This window comes from Chrysochloris asiatica, unplaced genomic scaffold (assembly GCF_000296735.1).
Source record: "Chrysochloris asiatica unplaced genomic scaffold, ChrAsi1.0 scaffold00016, whole genome shotgun sequence".
Classification (NCBI taxonomy): Eukaryota; Metazoa; Chordata; class Mammalia; order Afrosoricida; family Chrysochloridae; genus Chrysochloris; species Chrysochloris asiatica.
The window spans coordinates 5282046-5300128 of record NW_006408534.1 but is presented as its reverse complement, the minus strand read 5'-3'; the positions used below and the strand labels follow the sequence as shown (position 1 = coordinate 5300128).

The 18083-nt window shown below is 41.0% G+C and overlaps 1 protein-coding gene across 1 annotated transcript in view; it reads right to left on the bottom strand.

Annotated features, from left to right (window-relative positions):
* SRD5A2 (steroid-5-alpha-reductase, alpha polypeptide 2 (3-oxo-5 alpha-steroid delta 4-dehydrogenase alpha 2)) overlaps positions 1–16247 on the bottom strand; it is a 76251-nt gene extending 60004 nt beyond the window's left edge. The window contains exon 1 of the mRNA XM_006835162.1: positions 15967–16247. Within this exon, the coding sequence (XP_006835225.1) occupies positions 15967–16247 (281 nt within the window). The remainder of the gene's footprint in view (positions 1–15966) is intronic.
* Between the last annotated feature and the right edge of the window lie 1836 nt (positions 16248–18083).

The window sequence follows — 18083 nt, the reverse complement described above, 5'->3', positions numbered from 1 at the left end:
CCCATTATTCAAAATGTTATAACTACCAGTGTTGACCCCTTAGTTTTCTCACAGTACAGAAAGAAGGAACCTGGTGGCTACTTATGACGTCAGCCTCGGGGACACAGCAAAAAAAAAAAAAAAGTTATACATAGTTTGCTATGATCCACACAGTTGAATGCCTTTGCTTAATCAATAAAGTACAAGCAGGAGAACAAACAAGATGGTGGATCAGGTGGAAGTGCAGTGAGGATCTCCATCAACAACAACACAGAATACCAGACCAAGCAGTTTCAGGGGATGGTCCCAGAACTCTGAACCACATATAAAGGAATATTTAGAAAGTTGGAAGCCAGTGGAATTTGTAGCAGAAGCAAGAAATCCAGTGCTTTCTAATCCAAGGTGCTCAGCTGCTCTTGGAGCGACTATCTTGAGCAAGACCAAGTAAAGGAAGGATCAGAGCCACCATGGACTGATGATGATGGACAGAACCACAGAGATAAAGATGTGGACATTCTTTTTTTTTTTTTTGTATCTGTTCATTGGTCTCTCGCTGTCTATGCACCTCAATTCTGGTGACTAAAGGGGGTGCCTGAATGAGTGAACATTCTACTTCCACCCCGGAGGGTACGATTACACATGCACAGATCTCCTAAAAATTTAAAGGAACAGTTACCACTTAAAACCAAATGGCAATGCAAAATAGCCACAGCGAGCCCTGAACTGTTTTTATCAGTAGGAAAAAGGCCTGAACAGTGGTTGTGTAGCAGGACAGACAGAATAAAAAGGAAACCGGCTGAAAATTAAATCCTGAGGCATGTCACAATGACCAACAGTGGCATCTTGAAATTTCCCAGGCAGCATTGAAGGCAAGAAGCTGAAAGAGGACATTAAAATCATATTCATATTAGGCTACAGATTTTTCTTTTCTCTTCTTTCTTTTCTGCGATTATAGACTACAGCATCCAATCTGTCTTTTTTTGCTGTTGCTGTTTTATTTTTTGGTCCCCTCTTTAACTTTAGGGGGTTGTTTCTCTCCCTACGTTTCCCAAGAAGAGACAACAATTGCTGTCAAGTCAACCTACAATCATACCCTATAAAAGCCCACAATACAAACAAGAACCAACACTAGCTGCAATACACCAGGTAGGCAGCCAATACCTGAAACAGTTACTCTGAGTCGTGTAATAAGAAGAGTGAAAAGGGAATCCCATCTCTTGATCACATCTACCTGGAGGCAATCAGAAAGCATAAAAAATACCAAAACATGCACTCATTTAAGTATTAAGGCCACAGCAAACAAGTGAATATGCCCAAGAAACAGAAACAGATGACCATATCAGCACATGTCCAGAAACAAGATAAAGAGACTGAGACAAATGAGCTGGAGGCAGACCTACACTCCATACTAGAAGATGGGCAGGCTTTGGAAATGCCTGAGAAGGAATTCAGAAATATGATTATAAAATATATCAAAACCAATGGAATTAAGAAAAATAAGAAGTCAGGAAAGTGCTACAGGAACAACCAAAAAGATAGATACAGCATTGGAAGCAATTCAAAACCTACAGAAAGAGGTTGAAATGATTAACAATAGAATATCAGAAATGGACAATGCGCTGAAACGGCAAAAGAGTAGAATTGAAGATATGTAAGCCAGAACTAGTGAGCTGGAAAACAAATCTCTCAATACTGCTAAGACAGAAGAACAAGCAGAAAAAAGGATAAGATAATCTGAAGAAGGTCTAAGATTCATGTTGCACAACATGAAGAGGAATAACTTAAGAATTATCAGCATTCTGGAACAGGAAGAATCACACAAGTCCAGAGAGGAGACAGTTGAAGAGCAGCTGGAAGAAAACTTCCATAACATCCTGAAAAGCGAAAAGACAGCATTCAAGAAGCTCAACGAACCCCAGGAAGGCTAGACCCTAAAAGAAAATCACCAAGACATATAATAATCAAGCTCTCCAAATTCAAATATAGGGACAGAATCCTGAAAGCAGTTAGGGAAAAGAGAAGAGTAACATACAAAGGCAAGCAAATCAGATTAAGCTCGGATTTCTCAGCAGAAACCATGCAGGCAAGAAGGCATGGGGAGACATATATAAAAACTGTCACCCAAGAGTCCTCTACCCAGAAAAGCTCTCAATCAAATACGATGGTGTAATCAAAACATTCCAGAATAAACAGAAGCTAAAGGATTCTGCCAAAGCCAACCCTGTGGACTGAGAACTAAGAAGAACAGACAACAACCAGAGATTGACATATGTGGCAGCACCACTCAGAACTCAATCGGCAAATGGAAGAGTTGAGAACAGAATAAAACTGTAAGAAAAATTTCAGAGGATCTTGAAGGTCAGTCTGTGATCAAAACAATTACAGTGTGAAAGAAGGTACACACATAGGAACAGAGATCCAGGTGGTGAGAAGGTCAGGTAGATTACAGTATAAACTGTCAAGGTACTGTTGCAACCATTTTTTAATAATCTTTAGCAAAAATTTACTTGCATGTGATATTAATGATACTGCTCAGTGATTTCCAAATTTCGTTGGGTCAGCTATCTTTGGAAGGGGCAAAAATACAGATTTCTTCTAATAGGTTAGCCAGGTAGTTTTTTTCCATATATAAGTGAGCACATCCAGTGCTCTATCAATTCTATCAATTGCTGGAACTTTGTTTTCAACCAGCACCTTCAGTGCAATATGGACTTCTTCCAACAATACTAGCAATTTTTGATCATTTGCTACCTCCTCAAATAGTGGAGCATTAACCAATTCTTTTTGGTATAATGAGTGTGTATTCCTTCATCTTTTTTTTTTTTTTTACGTTTTTATTGTGAATTATGTGACAGTTTATATGGGAGAACTTAAGTTTTACATTCATCCTATTGTATATCATTTCATTGCCATGATTAAAATCCCCTCCATGTATCATAAACAACCAAAGGGTATACCCCGCAAGCCTGCCCCTAGGTCAATGGCACACAGACCCTCTCCTTCTCTGGGTCTAGAGTCCCCAACCACTCCATCTCTCCACATCATTGTCTCTGCCTCCATTTCTGGCATCACTATTTCTCTGAATAGGGTCTCGCACTCCACTCTTATCCCTTGATGGTCCCAGGGTCCTCTGCTCCTGGACTGCAAAGTCAACCATTCCCCTCCTTTGCTACAAAATGTTTACCCTTACATTTCCAACCCTCATAGTCAGTCCTGATAGCAATTATTCACTATTGTACAAGAGTCCTATCCCCATCTCCTTTCATCATCACTGTCCAGACAGATTAGTTACTACTCAGTGAAGATTCTACCTTCCTCCATGCCCTCTGAATCTAGGCTCTCGTTTGAAAGCTTGTAAGCCAGTCACTGTGTGCCTTTGTAGCACCCCCCCACCCCCACTTTGGACAGCCAATGTCCAAGTTGCCCATCCCTGTCTACCCTGTATAACAAGGAGGAGGGAATGATCCTCACTGTAAAGATTTGCTCCCTCTTTTGAGCTACTGCATCCATAGGTGTAGGTCAAGTTCATCAAATTGTATCAGATTGCTCTTTTTTTTCCTCTTCTTTATTCTTCTAGTCGAGTTCTAATCATCCAGCCACTGAAGCCAGGACAAGTGGGTATTATCTGCAAGTGTGGGTCTTCTTGAGCAAATCCTCTCACTTCTTATCAGCTGGATGCTTCACTCTCCACTCTAGCCCTCTGTGGCTATGTCACTGTCTCTGGGCTCAGGAGTCCCCAGGTCTTACTGGCCAAACAGGTCTCCACCCGGGTTCACAGGAGTCTATTGAATGTGGTAGGGCTTAGCACACAGCTTCATTCCTGTTTTTCCCTCACTTCCCCTTATCTATGACCAATGTGGTCACCAGTTACACCACACACTTGCTCATATATTCCCTTTAGTCTTAGTTTTGGAAGGGGGTTTGCCCTCAGGGGACCTAAAAACTTGCCTTGATGGCTTCTGTGTGAGTAACTTGCTTGTTCTTGTAGTCTTCAGCCGGACTACCATTATTGTTTTGTAATTTTCCTGTCAGTCATTCTTTCCCAAAAAATACCTTCTGTTCTTCTAGCCAGTCCAGGCTAGTCTGCATGTCCTTTCAAGTGGAGATTTCCCACCTCAGAAGTTTCTGGATGGGGTTCAGGATTCCACCTATGCTTTAGGTAATGCAAAGAGTCCACAGGAAGTCTCCTTCACTGGACAAGTTCTAGCCCCATTTTAGGTATTCCAAGGAGCTCTGGTAGCATAGTGGTTATGAATCAGGCTGCTAACCTCAGGGTCATCAGTTCGAACCTACTACCAGTTCCATGGGAGAAAGAGGAGGCTTTCTGCTCCCATAAAGATTTACGGCTTCAGAAAGCCTGTACAGGGTCGCTATGAGTTGGAACCAACTGCATGGCACGTAACAACAACAATCATTTACAGGCAGAAAATGGATTTACAAGCTTTCATTAGTTAAATTTCTGGCTATTCCTGTCTCTCCCGCTCAAGTGTCTATTTTATAATTGTATGCCAGGAAAACCAAGATTCAAAAGACAGCCAAGCATCTTAGCATTATTTCCCCCCTTTTACTCATTCAAACCATGTCTCAATCCCTGTATCCCAGAGGCCTGTTGTTCCAAGGTTGTGCATACATCATTATTTACCTCTGTCTCACCTAGGCCATGCACACCTGCCTAATTGTTCTCCCATCCGCCTTCTTCTTCCATTCCCCAACCCTTTTTTGTGTTTTCACCCCCTCCCTAGCACCCAAATTATCCTGTGTCTATTCCCTACCCTGTGCTCCACCTTCCCCTCCCTCCCACACTGCACTCCCTACATCCCAATAAACAGCAAAGAATGTTTCCCCCCCTTTTAGTATGGGTTCTTTTTCTTAGCCTTTTACAATGGTGGTCCTATGCAGTATTTCTTCTTTTGGGACTGACAAATTTCACTTCACTAAAGCCAGTGAGGATGAAATAGAAGAATTCTACCAACTTCTTCAATCTAAAATCGATCAAACATGCAATCAAGATGTATTGCTCATTACTGGTGATTGAAATGCAAAGGTTGGGAGCAAAGAAGAAGACCCAGTAGTTGGAAAATATGGCCATGGTGATAGAAATGAATGCTGGAGAACGCATGACAGAATTCTGCAAAACCAATGATTTGTTCATTTTAAATACCTTCTTTAGACAGCATAACAGATGACTATACACATGGACCTCACGAGATGGAGCACATAGAAATCAAATTGACTACATCTGTGGAAAGAGAAGATGGAAAAGCTCCATATTATCAGTGAAAACTAGGTCAGGGGCAAACAGACCATTAATTACTCATATGCAACTTCAAACTGAAACTGAAGAAAATGAAAACAAGTCCACGAGAGCCAAAATATGATCTTGAATTTATCCCACCTGAATTTAGAGATCATCTGAAGATCAGATTTGATACATTACACACTAAAGACCAAAGACCAGAAGAGTTGTGGGATGACATCAAGAATATCATATGTGAAGAGAGCAAAAAGTCATTAAGAAGACACAAAAGAAGGAAAAGGTCAAAATGGGTGTCAGAAGAGACACTGAAACTTGCTGTCCATCATAGAGATGCTAACGCAAATGGAAGAAATGAGGAGGTCCAAGAGCTGAACAGAAAATTTCAAAGATCAGCTTCAGAAGATAAAGCCAAGTATTATAATAAAATGTGCAAAGATTTGAATTAGAAAACCAAAAAGGAAGAACATGCTCAGCATTTCTTAAGCTGGGGTAACTGAAGAAAAAATTCAAGCCTTGACTTTTTGTTATTGAAAGATTCTCTGGGCAAATTATTGAATGATGCAGAAAGCATCAAGAGATGGAAGGGATACACAGAGTCACTGTACCAAAAGGAAATTGTTAATGTTCAAACATTTCAAGAGGTACCATATGATCAAAAGCCAATGATACTCATGGGGGAAGTCCAAGGTGCATTGAAGGAATTGGCAAAGAACAAGTCACCAGGAATTGATGGAATAAAAATTGAAATCTTTCAAGAAAGTGAGGCGGCATAGGAGGCACTCACTCATCTATGCCAAGAAATCTGGAAGACAACTATGTGGCACCAACAAGTTGATGGCACCTAACAACAACAACAAAATTTCATTCAACATAATGTCCTCAAGGTTCATCCATGTTATGTGGTGGCTTACCACTTCCTTGTTGTTTCTTCAACGTAGCATAATATTCCATTGTGTGTGTATATCAGTTTGTTTATCCATTCTTCAAATGATGGGCACTTAAGCTGTCTTCATCTTTTTGCTATTGTAAATAGTGCTGCTATGAACATTGATGTGCATATATCTACTTGTGTTATGGCTTGTATTTCTTGTGGGTAAATACCAAAGTAGAAGAATTGCTCCATATAAGGAATTTCTATTTCCAATCTTCTGAGGAAATACCATATTGCTTTCCAGAGAGGTTGGACCATTTTTCAGTCCCACCAGCAATGCAGGAGTGTCCCAGTCTCTCCACATCCCCGTCAGCATTTATTGTCCTCTCCTTTTTTGATCTTGGCTGTTATTTGTGTGAGATGATATCTCATTGTTGTTTTGATTTGCATCTCTCTAATGGCTAGTGATCATGAATATTTCTAAATATGTTTGTTGGCTGCCCGGATCTCCTTCTTAGTAAAGTGTCTGTTCATGTCCTGTGCCCATTTTTTAGTTGGGTTGTCTTTTTCTTGTAGAGGTGTTGTAGTTTCCTATATATTTTAGAAACTAGTTCTTTTTCTGATGTGTCATTGCAAAAGATTTTTGCCCATTCTGTGGGTTCCCTTTTACTCTTTTGGGGAAGTCTTTTGATATACATATGTTTTTAATTTTTAGTATGTCCCAATTGTCTATTTTGTCTACTTTTGTTTGTGTAGTTTTCAAAATGTTTCGTAATCTGTGTATGCCCTGAATTAGAGCCCTCACATTTGTCCGTATTTTTTCTTTGATGGCCTTCATAATCTTGGGACTCACATTTAGGTCTTTAATCCATGTTGAGTTGGTTTTTGTATAAGGCATGAGGTGAAGGTCTTGTTTCAATCTTTTGCATATCGCTTTCCAATTCTGCTAGCACCATCTGCTGAAGAGACTATCACTTCCCCTTGTGATCTATTTAGGTACTTTGTCAAAAATCAGTTGGCTGTATGTGGATGGGTTAATTTCTGGATTCTTGATTCTGTTCCATTGATTAATGTATCTTTCATTGTACCAATACCAAGCTGTTTTGACCACTGTAGCTGTGTAATAAAATTTGAAATCAGAGAGTGAGAGGTTTCCAACCTTATTCTCCTTAAGCAGTGCTTTGCTTATACTGGGTCTCCTTGCATTCCATATAAAGTTTGTAATTATTTTTTCCATCTCTTTGAAGAATGACATTGGAATCTAGATTGGGATTGCATTATATGTGTAAATTGCTTTGGGCAGTATCAACATTTTTACAATGTTCAGTCTTCCTAAACATAGCATGGTATATCTTCCATTTTTGTAAGGCTCTTTTGCTTTCTTGTTGTAACGTTTTTTAGTTTTCTCTATATAGGTCCTTTACCTTCCATCTTCTTTTGCTACTTTCTGAATAATGCAATATTTTTCTCATAGACTCCTTCAATATTGCAAGTTGAGGCTTGAATTGTTCTTTTGTACAGAACGAATTTGCTGACTCTTTTCTAAAAAGTTCTTCAAGTAATTGTTTTTAATTTTTTTTATTGTGTATGGGTATGAGGTTTGGGTGAAAATGTATAGAGCTAATTAATTTTCCATTCAACACTTTATACACATATTGTTTCATAACATTGGTACAATTCCCTAATGTAACAGCACTCTTCCCATTTCCTCCCTGGATTCCCTGTTTCCATTTGTCCTTCTTTCCTGCCTCTTCCTTCCTTTTGAACTTTGCTTTTTGACAAATGCTATCCTTTTGATCTCAAATGGTTGATTTTTTGCTGATTATGTACCTCACTGGTATTATTTTTCACTTTGTAGGTGCATTGTTGGCTGAAAGGTGATCACCAGGTGTGGTTTCCATTCCAGGTTTGAAGGTGCCTAAGGAGCTCTGGTAGTGTAGTGGTTACGAATCGGGCTGCGAACCTTAAGGTCAGCGGTTCGAAACTACCAGCCGCTCCGCGGGAGAAAGATGAGGCTTTCTACTCCCGTAAAGATTTACACCCTCGGAAACCCTGTACAGGGTTGCTATGGGTCGGAACCGACTCGACGGCACTTAACAACAACAACAACAACAAAGAGGCATAGTTTAGGAGGTTCCACTAGTCTCTAGTACACCAGTAAGTCTGGTCCTATTTTATCTTCAATTAATATATTTTTAATCTAGGTATATTCTGTTTTAATAGGGACTGATATTTTATTTCCTTCCTTCATTTCTTTCTTTCTCTTTAACTTTTTATTATTAATTGGGTACAGTCTTACAGAACAGATCATCAATTTTATACTCAGCAATTTATATACATTTTTCTTCATCTCATTGACTAAAATATCCTCAATGTAACATTAATTACCTACTTCCTCCCTGTGCTTCTTGTTTCCATTCCTCCACCTTTCCTAACTCTTCTGAACTTTTCACTGCTCAAAATTATGACTCATGAATGCCCTTACCCCATTAAAGTGACCACAATAATTCTTATTTTGTCTACGTCTCACTTTCTAATCTATAAGAAGAGAGATTTGTCTAGATGTTTCCAATATTGATATTAATCATCATTCTGATTGTCAGTCAAAGAGTAATTTCCTTAGTAAGTTTGATTACTTTTAAATATTTAAGACATTGGAACCACTTATGTGATACTAGAAGCATTGTCAAGAGCCTATCATTCCTGTTTCACTCAAGTTTCATCGGCAAGGACCTATAACTCAAGTTTCATTCAAGCTTTGCCCCCAGCTGACTCAACATCTCAGTGCTTTGCTTCTATAAAATGAGGTCTGAGTTTCCTTAGAACAGATCTTTATGATCCAATGGGTGAAGCACATCATGGAAGGCCACAAGCTGCTATGATAATTCAAGGAATGGTCTCACACTGGTTTTCTATACGAGAAGGTGCTCAGAGAAGACTTCTAAGAGGAAAAGATGACTGACCTGAAATTTAAAGTATGTGGAGGGATCTGCGCTGTGGGCGAATGAACTGATCAATAAGCAAAAGAGCACCCTATTGAGACTTATCATTTCCTGCAGGTGATTAGGAAAATATCTTCTATTTCAGTATCTAAAACCCAGGAAAGACTGTTCTAAAATAAAATTTAAAAAGCTCTAATGTGTGCATTACACTTTTTCTGAATGCATTTCATAGAATGTGCTCAGCAACTTTTCACACATAGTCACCGGTTTTTGAAAACACCTTTCTTTCTGGTTTTTATCTCATTGTCATGATAGCATCCATCTCTTGAAAAAGACTTTGGCTTCCACAATCATAGGTGGTGTGATATCATTGTATCAAGCCCCAAGACTTTGTGAAAAGCTGAAGATTAATCAGGGGTGTGACCAATGGAGCATTTTGGAGCTGTGGTTAAGGTCAAGGGGTGAAAAAAACTCTGATTTCAAACAACTTTGTCAGTAGGATTAGGCAACATGCTTAGACAGCATTTTCACATGACTGAACAATTCAAGCATCCACAGTAATAGATTCTGAAGGAAGGCAAACTATCCATGTTGACTTAGTCATGAACTTCAGAAATAATGATTCCTAAATGGAGCTCTGGTAGCGTAGTGGTTACGAATCGGGCTGCGAACCTTAAGGTCAGCGGTTCGAAACTACCAGCCGCTCCACGGGAGAAAGATGAGGCTTTCTACTCCCGTAAAGATTTACACCCTTGGAAACCCTGTACAGGGTCGCTATGGGTCGGAACCGACTCGATGGCACTTAACAACAACAACAACAAAATAATTCAGTAATTCTCTATTGTTCATGTTGTCAGTTGCCATGAAGTCAGTCCCAAACTCAAGGATATCTCATATACAATGGAATGAAACACTGTCCAGTCATGTGGAATTCCCTTTCTGTTGCAGATAAGACCATTGGTTGGTCCATTAATTCTAACTACTTGTATTGATGTTAGAAGTTGAATTCACTCATGCATATACCAAATTTTAGTGAGTACATTTTCTAGGCATTAGGGATATAGACGTGAAAAGTCCTTGCCCTTTTGAAACTGTGACATCCTTTAGTTGAGAAAAGTATGATAAGTTTTAACTTCTATCCAATAGAATATATTGGACTCCTGGCGTGGTGCTGTAGGTTAACACGATGGACTGCAATGCTGGTATCAACCACAAGGTCAGTGATTCAAGCCCACCAGCTGCACCTTGGACACCCTACACAGGTTCACTATGGGTCAGAACAGACCCAATGGCACTTAACAACAACAACAATGGGATATATTACTATTTTAAACAGTTCCCAAGGAGCATTTGCAAAAGGATGTGAGCCAAATTGAGTCACATATCTCCTGAGGTTTTGTTCCTCCATCTTATTCTCTGGGTCACAGCAAAGTACAGGACACAGTTTGATGTCAGATGATGTCAAATGACTCCTAGGACCTCAAAGCAGATCTGTATTAAGACCCTAAAAAAATGTTCATAGCCTTTGACCCACTTCCAGGAATCTTGACTAAGAAAATACTCCTAACAACCAAAGAGAATTTAGGTGCAAAAATATACAACGCAACATGGTTTTCGTTAACCAGAAACAAGGGGTGGAGGAACAGGGTAAAGCAAATGAAAGTTCCAACTATAAATTAATAGGCAAGCAAATTATTGTTTTTACATAAGATGAAATAACAAGCAGCTATTAAAGTAATATATACATATAGAAAAATTCTACGATATAGTGGAAAAATACTTATAATGATATATAGGAGTCTTGGTATAAAGCCATAGGATAAGCACACGGACCTCAAGATCAGTTTGAGCTGCAAGCTCAGCACTAGTTGGAAACCCCATACAGCGTCACTATGTGTTGGAACCGACTCAGTGGCACTTAACAACAGTGTTATATAATTCCATGTAGGATAACAGGGTTGGATTCCCAAAAAATGCTCCTCATACTCAGTCACATTTGTGTACTTTGTGTTGCTAAGATGCTGAACACATTTCAGGAGAGCTTTCACACTAAAATAGTCTAGTAAGAAAGGCCTGGAAAATCTATTTCTGAAAAGTCAGCTAATGAAAACTCTATAGATCACAATGGTCCAATCTGAACTGCTCATGAGATGATGCAGAACCAGGAAGTAGTTTTGTTCTGTTCTGCATGGAGTTACCATGAACAGAGTAGCTAACAACAAGCAGAATAAAAACTATAGATTCAATATAATAAACATGCATAAAAAATCTACTAAGAAAATTAAGACTTGCTGAAATCTTCCAAGACATTGTTAATATACTTATGTATTGAAATTAATGTTTTTCTACTTTTGTATTTTATTATTTATTTAGAAGCATGAATTATGTTTATAACAAAAAAAAAATTTTGAAATCTAGATATGGTTTTTAAAGGGCAAAGAAGATAAATGTTCCTGAATGTTCAATCCCCTTACTGGGAAGAGACTTAATAGCTAAGTTTGAGGCAACTGTACAGCAAAATGTACACTCTGTACATTTCACCCTGCTGAAACCTGTTCACTACATAGAGATGAGAGTAACCGGTTACAGCTGCTCCACATATACTAGCTAAAAGGAAGACTCCTGAATTCAAAATAAATTATTGTCTTTCCCAGGGAGCAAGAGAACACCAAAATCTTAGCATCGACACACCAGTGAGCCTTAGTAAGACCCAGGTTTCTGATTTAAGAAAAATGCTTATTTTAGGGCTGATCATGGAAGGGACAATTCTTGGCAGTCTCTTCCTCTGCTATTCCAAACCCATTCCCCCTATTAGAAAGCAATTATTTTGTCCCTGCTGGGTATAGGTTCCGACTAGCACACAGCTTTAAGAGGACCAAGTCCCTTCTCATCTTATTCCCTAGTCAACATGATTGTGGACCACAGATTAATATTAGATTATTTGTTGGCAGACTAGAGTACAGTGTATGCCCTCCACTTCAAGTAAAGTAAAGACTACAGCCCTACACATCCTACAACAAAAGTGGTGAGCCAGTCCCAGATAAGCCAGAGTATACAGAACCGAATCAACTATCTATTACATAATTGCTGCCATTTTGAGACCTTTAGTGGCTGTTTTATTGCCATTAATCTTTGACCAATGCATACTCAATATACTAGTTAAGCACAGGTCCTCAAAACTGCAGCAATTTCAAACTAAACTTACAGTCATGCAGGGTTTCCAGTCTATCCAGGCCCTAGTAGTGTACAAAGCATTAGAGCAGTCAGTGAGAGATTTCTACTCTGTCAGGTAGGGTTCCATATGCATGCTTCCATAAAGAAGTATGAGCATGAAACTTCTCAAGAGGGAAGTGAGGCAGGGAGAGGAAGTGAGGCAGAGAGAGAAAGAGATCCAGAAATCAGGGTTGAACATGAATCACTTACGGGCTGAAATCTGTGACTAAAATCTTGGGAATGTTGAGGCCTGCTTGCTTGAACAATTGTGAAGATGTGTAGGATGTGCTCACAACAGACAGCTGAGCAGCCACATCCTGGACCATGCCAGTAAGAAAAACCACCCATAATAATTCTATACTTTACTTCCTTGTAAGATGCTTTACAGGCCAGACTGGTGTACCCAGTACCCCAAGCCTAACTTTACAGTGCTGCCTTCGGCTGGAGCAAAGGAAAACACCAATCCCTGGGAAGGGTTTGAACCAGGGTCCCAAAGAACCATGCATGCTCAACATCCCATAGTAAGTTTTGTCTGCCCCTACCAGAGATCTTTGCAATTAATCCATCAAGAAGAAATGCTGCACATGAACCAAATCAGCATGGTCCCTCCTAAATGGGCCACTTCTCAGAGAGCCCCACCTATTCTGATAAATAAATATGATGGCTTTTCCCATCTAAAACCTTTCAAACTCCAGCAAAGCCTCTGTTTGGAGAGACAAGGGTTAGTGTTGCTTAAGGGTCCTCCTTGTCTCCTCTGGCCAAATCTTTTCCTCCCAATAAATCTTGACATCTGAAGAAGAAAGAGAAGAAAAAAGGCAAGGAAGAGATAGTAAGAATTAAGTGTAATGGAGTAAATCATCATAGCCAAGAACCGGAGCTCTGGATGACTCCTCAGTGTAAGAACTGTCTAAACTTGGGCAAGTTATTTCATCTTTCCTTGCTCCATTATCCCCATCTGTAAAATACCTATTGAAATGGGTTGGTATGAGAATTAGTGGCTAATTCAGTGCAGTGCCTAATACCTAGTAAATATCTGGTAATGTTATCATATCCACTATTCCAGTGACCTCAAAGTAAGAAAGTAAACAAGGAGAGAGGTAGGCAAACATCATATCCTGATGCCTCAGAAAAAAGTCAATCAGAATTGTGCTTTCAGTGGGCAAATTTCCCTCAGGTAGAATCAATCCCAATATCCTGAAGATGGACAGTATGTAGGAATTCATTTTTTAGGTAATTTCTGAATGTACTTGTCATAAGTTTTTGTGCAAAGTGCCTTTGGTTGTAAAATATGAATTTAAGTTGTAGTAATAAGATTGTCAAAAAACACAAATCATTACTTTAAGATAAAATGACCTCATAAAAATATGATATAGAGGGTTACTATGAGTCAAAACTGAATACAGGGTAATAAACAATGACAGCAAATACTAACAGATAGGTAGTTCATTTGAAAATAAAAATTACTGTTTAATGTGGTTTGTTGTGATTAAGTTCCAAGGAGTGGCTGGTTAGTTTAAACCATGAACTGCTTACCTATGGACTTCTTATTAAGAACGAGTAGTGGAGGAGACCAGCTTTTTATTTCACTGTTGTTGAAACAGGCATTTGACAGAAAAATTGATTGGTGAGGGAAGCACTAATGTCTAACCAGTGCATGGTTTAAAGCAGTCCATGGTTTAAACCAACCAGTCACTCCTCGCACCCTCTAAATCTGGCTGATAATTAGCCCTACAAGTTATCTGTCCAAAATAGTTTTGCTTTTTTTTTTTTTTTTAACAAATATCTGTTGAAAAGACACCCACTTCTGAAATTTTAGTTCCTATTGTTTGCCAATATTTGCCTTTTACAAAGAATGAGAATTCAGTTACAAATGAATATTAATTAAATCTTGACCAGTACAGGTGATCTAGATGATTTAAAAAAGAGATTCTGGAAACCACTGTCTGGAGTTGGACTCACAGAGTAAAACTGCCCCACAGCTTTTCCAAGGCTGTAGATCTTGAGGGAAATAGACTGCCTCATCTCTCCTCTGCAGAGCTGCTGCACTAGCAGGGTTCCTTGATTAGGGAAGGACACATTGAAATTTGTGTCTCGGATACCCTCCCTCTTCTGAAATGAAACTATTCTCTCCCTGTATGGAGAATCTGCCTACTTAATATAGTGAAAAGGACTTCACCCCCAGTGTTTCACAGCTTTGCATTTGAGTCTTGCAAGGCACTGACTAGCTGTATCCTCTTCATTCAGTCAAATAGCCTTACTCAACCTCAGTTTCTTTACCTGTAAAGTGCAGATGATATATACATATCTAACAAGGTTAAAGTAGCAACTAAAATGAGGCAATATATGCAAATGATTGAGTATGATAGGTAATTAATAAACTGTTTTCACATTCTCTTTCTCCCTGTGAATCTTCACCGGGATTTTTGCAGTCATTCTCCAAATCCTGATATCCCTTGCTTGCCTTCTGGTCTGGGAATGCTTCCCTTCTTGTCTGCGTTTCCCAGACCAAAAAAGCACAATTCTGAATTTGAGAGTTTTACTGTGGAACTGGAGTCCTGGTGTGGTGCTCTGGGTTAATGGGCTAGGCTGCAAAGTCAGTGTGAACTGCAATGTCAGCGGTTCGAGCTCACCAGCCACTCCTTGTTGTTGTTGTTGTTAAGTGCCGTCGAGTCGGTTCCGACCCATAGCAGCCCTGTATAGGGTTTCCGAGGAGCAGCTGATAAGCTTGAAATGCTGACCTTGTGGTTCAAACCAGTTTTGGAAACACTATATAGGGTCGCAAGGAGCTCTGGTAGCGTAGTGATTACGAATCGGGCTGCGAACCGCAAGGTCAGCAGTTCGAAACTAACAGCTGTTCCGCTGGAGAAAGATGAGGCTTTCCGCTCCTGTAAAGATTTATAGCCTCTGAAACCCTGTACGCTATGGGTCCGAACCGACTTGATGGCACTTAACAACAATGTGGAATTAAAAACTGAGTGCTAAGTTAACTGATTCTCTCACAATTCAAATCCTGGGAAACTGGAAAGGTAGGTGAATTACTGGTCTCCAGGTGCGTTTGAATGAGCTCTGAGAAAGGAAGCTTTTGGTTGGGAAGAAAGGAGGACTCATATCACATTCTTTTACCTCAATTGAAATCGTGACCTGGGCTCTGCCAACTCCCTCCTTAGGTCCCCAAGAACTAAATTGATCAGTCCCTCTATCTGAGCCGCGTTTCCTACAGGAGTTGACAACACTCAGACTCTCCCAAGATCCCGAAATCAGCTCGTTCTCATCCACCCTTCAAGGAAAGGCGAAGGAAGAAAAAGAAAACCGAGAAGCGAAACACTACACAGGTGATCACGCAGAGCTGGAGAGGAGATAATCCTGGCCAATAGCCCTAGGTAACCTGAGTTTTACATTTTACAGCTCGCCTCCGGCTCCCGCTTGCCTTCTTCTCCAGGAAGCACAAGATTTGGAGCATGCCTGAGAGGCGCGCGGGTCGATAAGAGTGAAGGTGGCATCCGCCCGTGACTGCTACCCGACTTGCCAGCGTCCGGCAGCCACCCCGGCTCCCGCCAGATGCTCACAGTTATCCCCAACAGCTCGTTCTTCGCAGTCGCGGACGCTGCACCCTCCACACTCCCCGAGTGCGCGCCGCACTCCTGGTCGTCAGTATCTGGAGCCAGCGGTGCCGCTCTCTCAGCGCCCACAGAGGAAGGCTCTACCTGTGGAAGTAATGTGCGCAGAAGAGGCCCAGGAGCACAAGCTCAGGAGTGCGGAAGAGAGAGTAGGACTGCAGGGCGAGGATTCCCGCGGGCACCACGAAGGAGGGCAGCTCCTGCAGGAACCAGGCAGCGCGGGCTGGCAGGCAGATACCCACCGGCATCCGATTCTCCAAATGCTTCCCATAACCCGCTGGCTTCCTGAAGTACAGGACCAGTGCCCCCAGGGCGGCCAAATAGGCACTGCCTGCCAGCACCAAGCTCTGATGGCACTCAACAGACATCGCGCTGCGCTTCCCGCCGGTGGCCGCCCCCTGCGCTAAAGAAATCATGGCCCCTATGGCCCCTTTATAGAACGCAAGACACCACCCCGTGTCCGCCCCTTCGGCGTTGGCTCCCGCCCTTCCATCCAGCCTCCCACCTCGGCGTGGCCAGGACGTAAAGGTAGATGAAGACTGCCAAGTACACAAAGCGAGCCCTGGGCCCGAGTGTTTTCAACTGGCCCATACCCCTGCCACCTTGTGTCCCGCCTTCCAACAATTCTCCCCTTTAGGATGCACCCCATGACTTGTTCGTTGCCCATCAGCCTTTGGTGGTGAAATTTATGGAACTAAAAAATATGGGCAGAAAATCCTCCCATTCTCTACTTGCCTCACCACTCCCTGCCAAGGGCGCATTACCAATTAGAGAGGTAAACGTGGTTAATTAACATGGGTGTCATGTGAAACTGTTTACTACAGATTAGTAAGTAAACCCGTTTAAGCCTTGCTGGTTGGGGACTCCGCCCCTGTCAGGGATTCTAAATATAAAAAGAGGATTTGATTCTGTAGGAAGGTGCTGTGAGTTTGGGAGAGGGGTAAGTGCCTGCCTTATCTCGGAGTAGAATCTTTGATGTGGTCAAAAACGTGAAATTGTCCATTACAGATTAATATTTTAGTATAAAGAAATCCATTATTACCGTGTTTATTGGGTAATCAGACAATCAGACACTGCTCCCTGCCAGCTCTCCCACCAACTCTGAATCTTTCTTTCCACCATCTGTGCGCATCCAGAGTCCTCCAACCCCTTTGAAGTGGATCGCTGAATTCCTTCGCTATTCTTAGTATCAGAACTAGTTTTGCCTACCACACCCCCTAGCCTCTCCCCGGGCTATAATTCCCCTTCACGGTTTCTCTTAGCCTCCGACCTGGGTCAATAAACTTGTGGGCTGCGTGGTGGCAGAAGCACACCGATTGAGTCCACCTGCAGTAATCCTTTCGGTTGTTCTAAACTCTTCTACTCCTGGGAATCCCGGAACTTCCCCAGACTGAAGCTAAAACCTAAGGTTCTTCCATGGGAAAGCCCCTTCCTCAAGTGGATGAGTCCACATCATAACCACGGTTCAGCTGGAGACATCTTGTTCTCTGAACTTCTCACCAGCTCTTGAAAAAGATGAAGTTCTTTTTCTTCCTTCCTACCTTCCATTTCCATTCTTACCGATATCTTTTCCTATCTGATTCATCATCTGGAACCCCTTGCAGCCGGTCGCTATCCTAGGTCTCATGCACCTTCTTTCTTTGACTTGACTTCTTCCTTCTAGGTTGACCTCTCCTACCCATCTGCAGTTTCCTTCACTATTGCACATTCTCTTATTGCCCTACCATCTGTTATAACTTAATTCCTCTTAATTTTCTTCTCAGGCTCACAGATCTCTCTCCTCTCCTTTCTTTTGGTACTTTCATCATGCTTTCCCATTAATTCCAAGTCACTGCCTCTCAAGAATCCCACCCAGTATGTTCTCATCCACTCTTGCCATGTCTTAAGACTGTTTAATGAACGTCTGACTCCACCATCCACTCCAGTTTAGAGACATTTCTGGACTTCTGAAACACATATAGTATATATTGTGATGCTTTAGTGATACCGGATACTCTTTGTTTGCTGATCAAGAGGTATTTATCATCTCTAGCATCTCCCTGTTTTAAAAATTAAATAGTCATGTTTTGGTTTTTAATTAATCACCACATAGTAATCACCCATACAGATTGATGTATTTTTTCAACAGAATCACAAGGTGTCAGAGTTGCTTCATGATGCACTGACCTTACCTTGCAATAAAGTGCATGGGTGGTGCAGTGGTT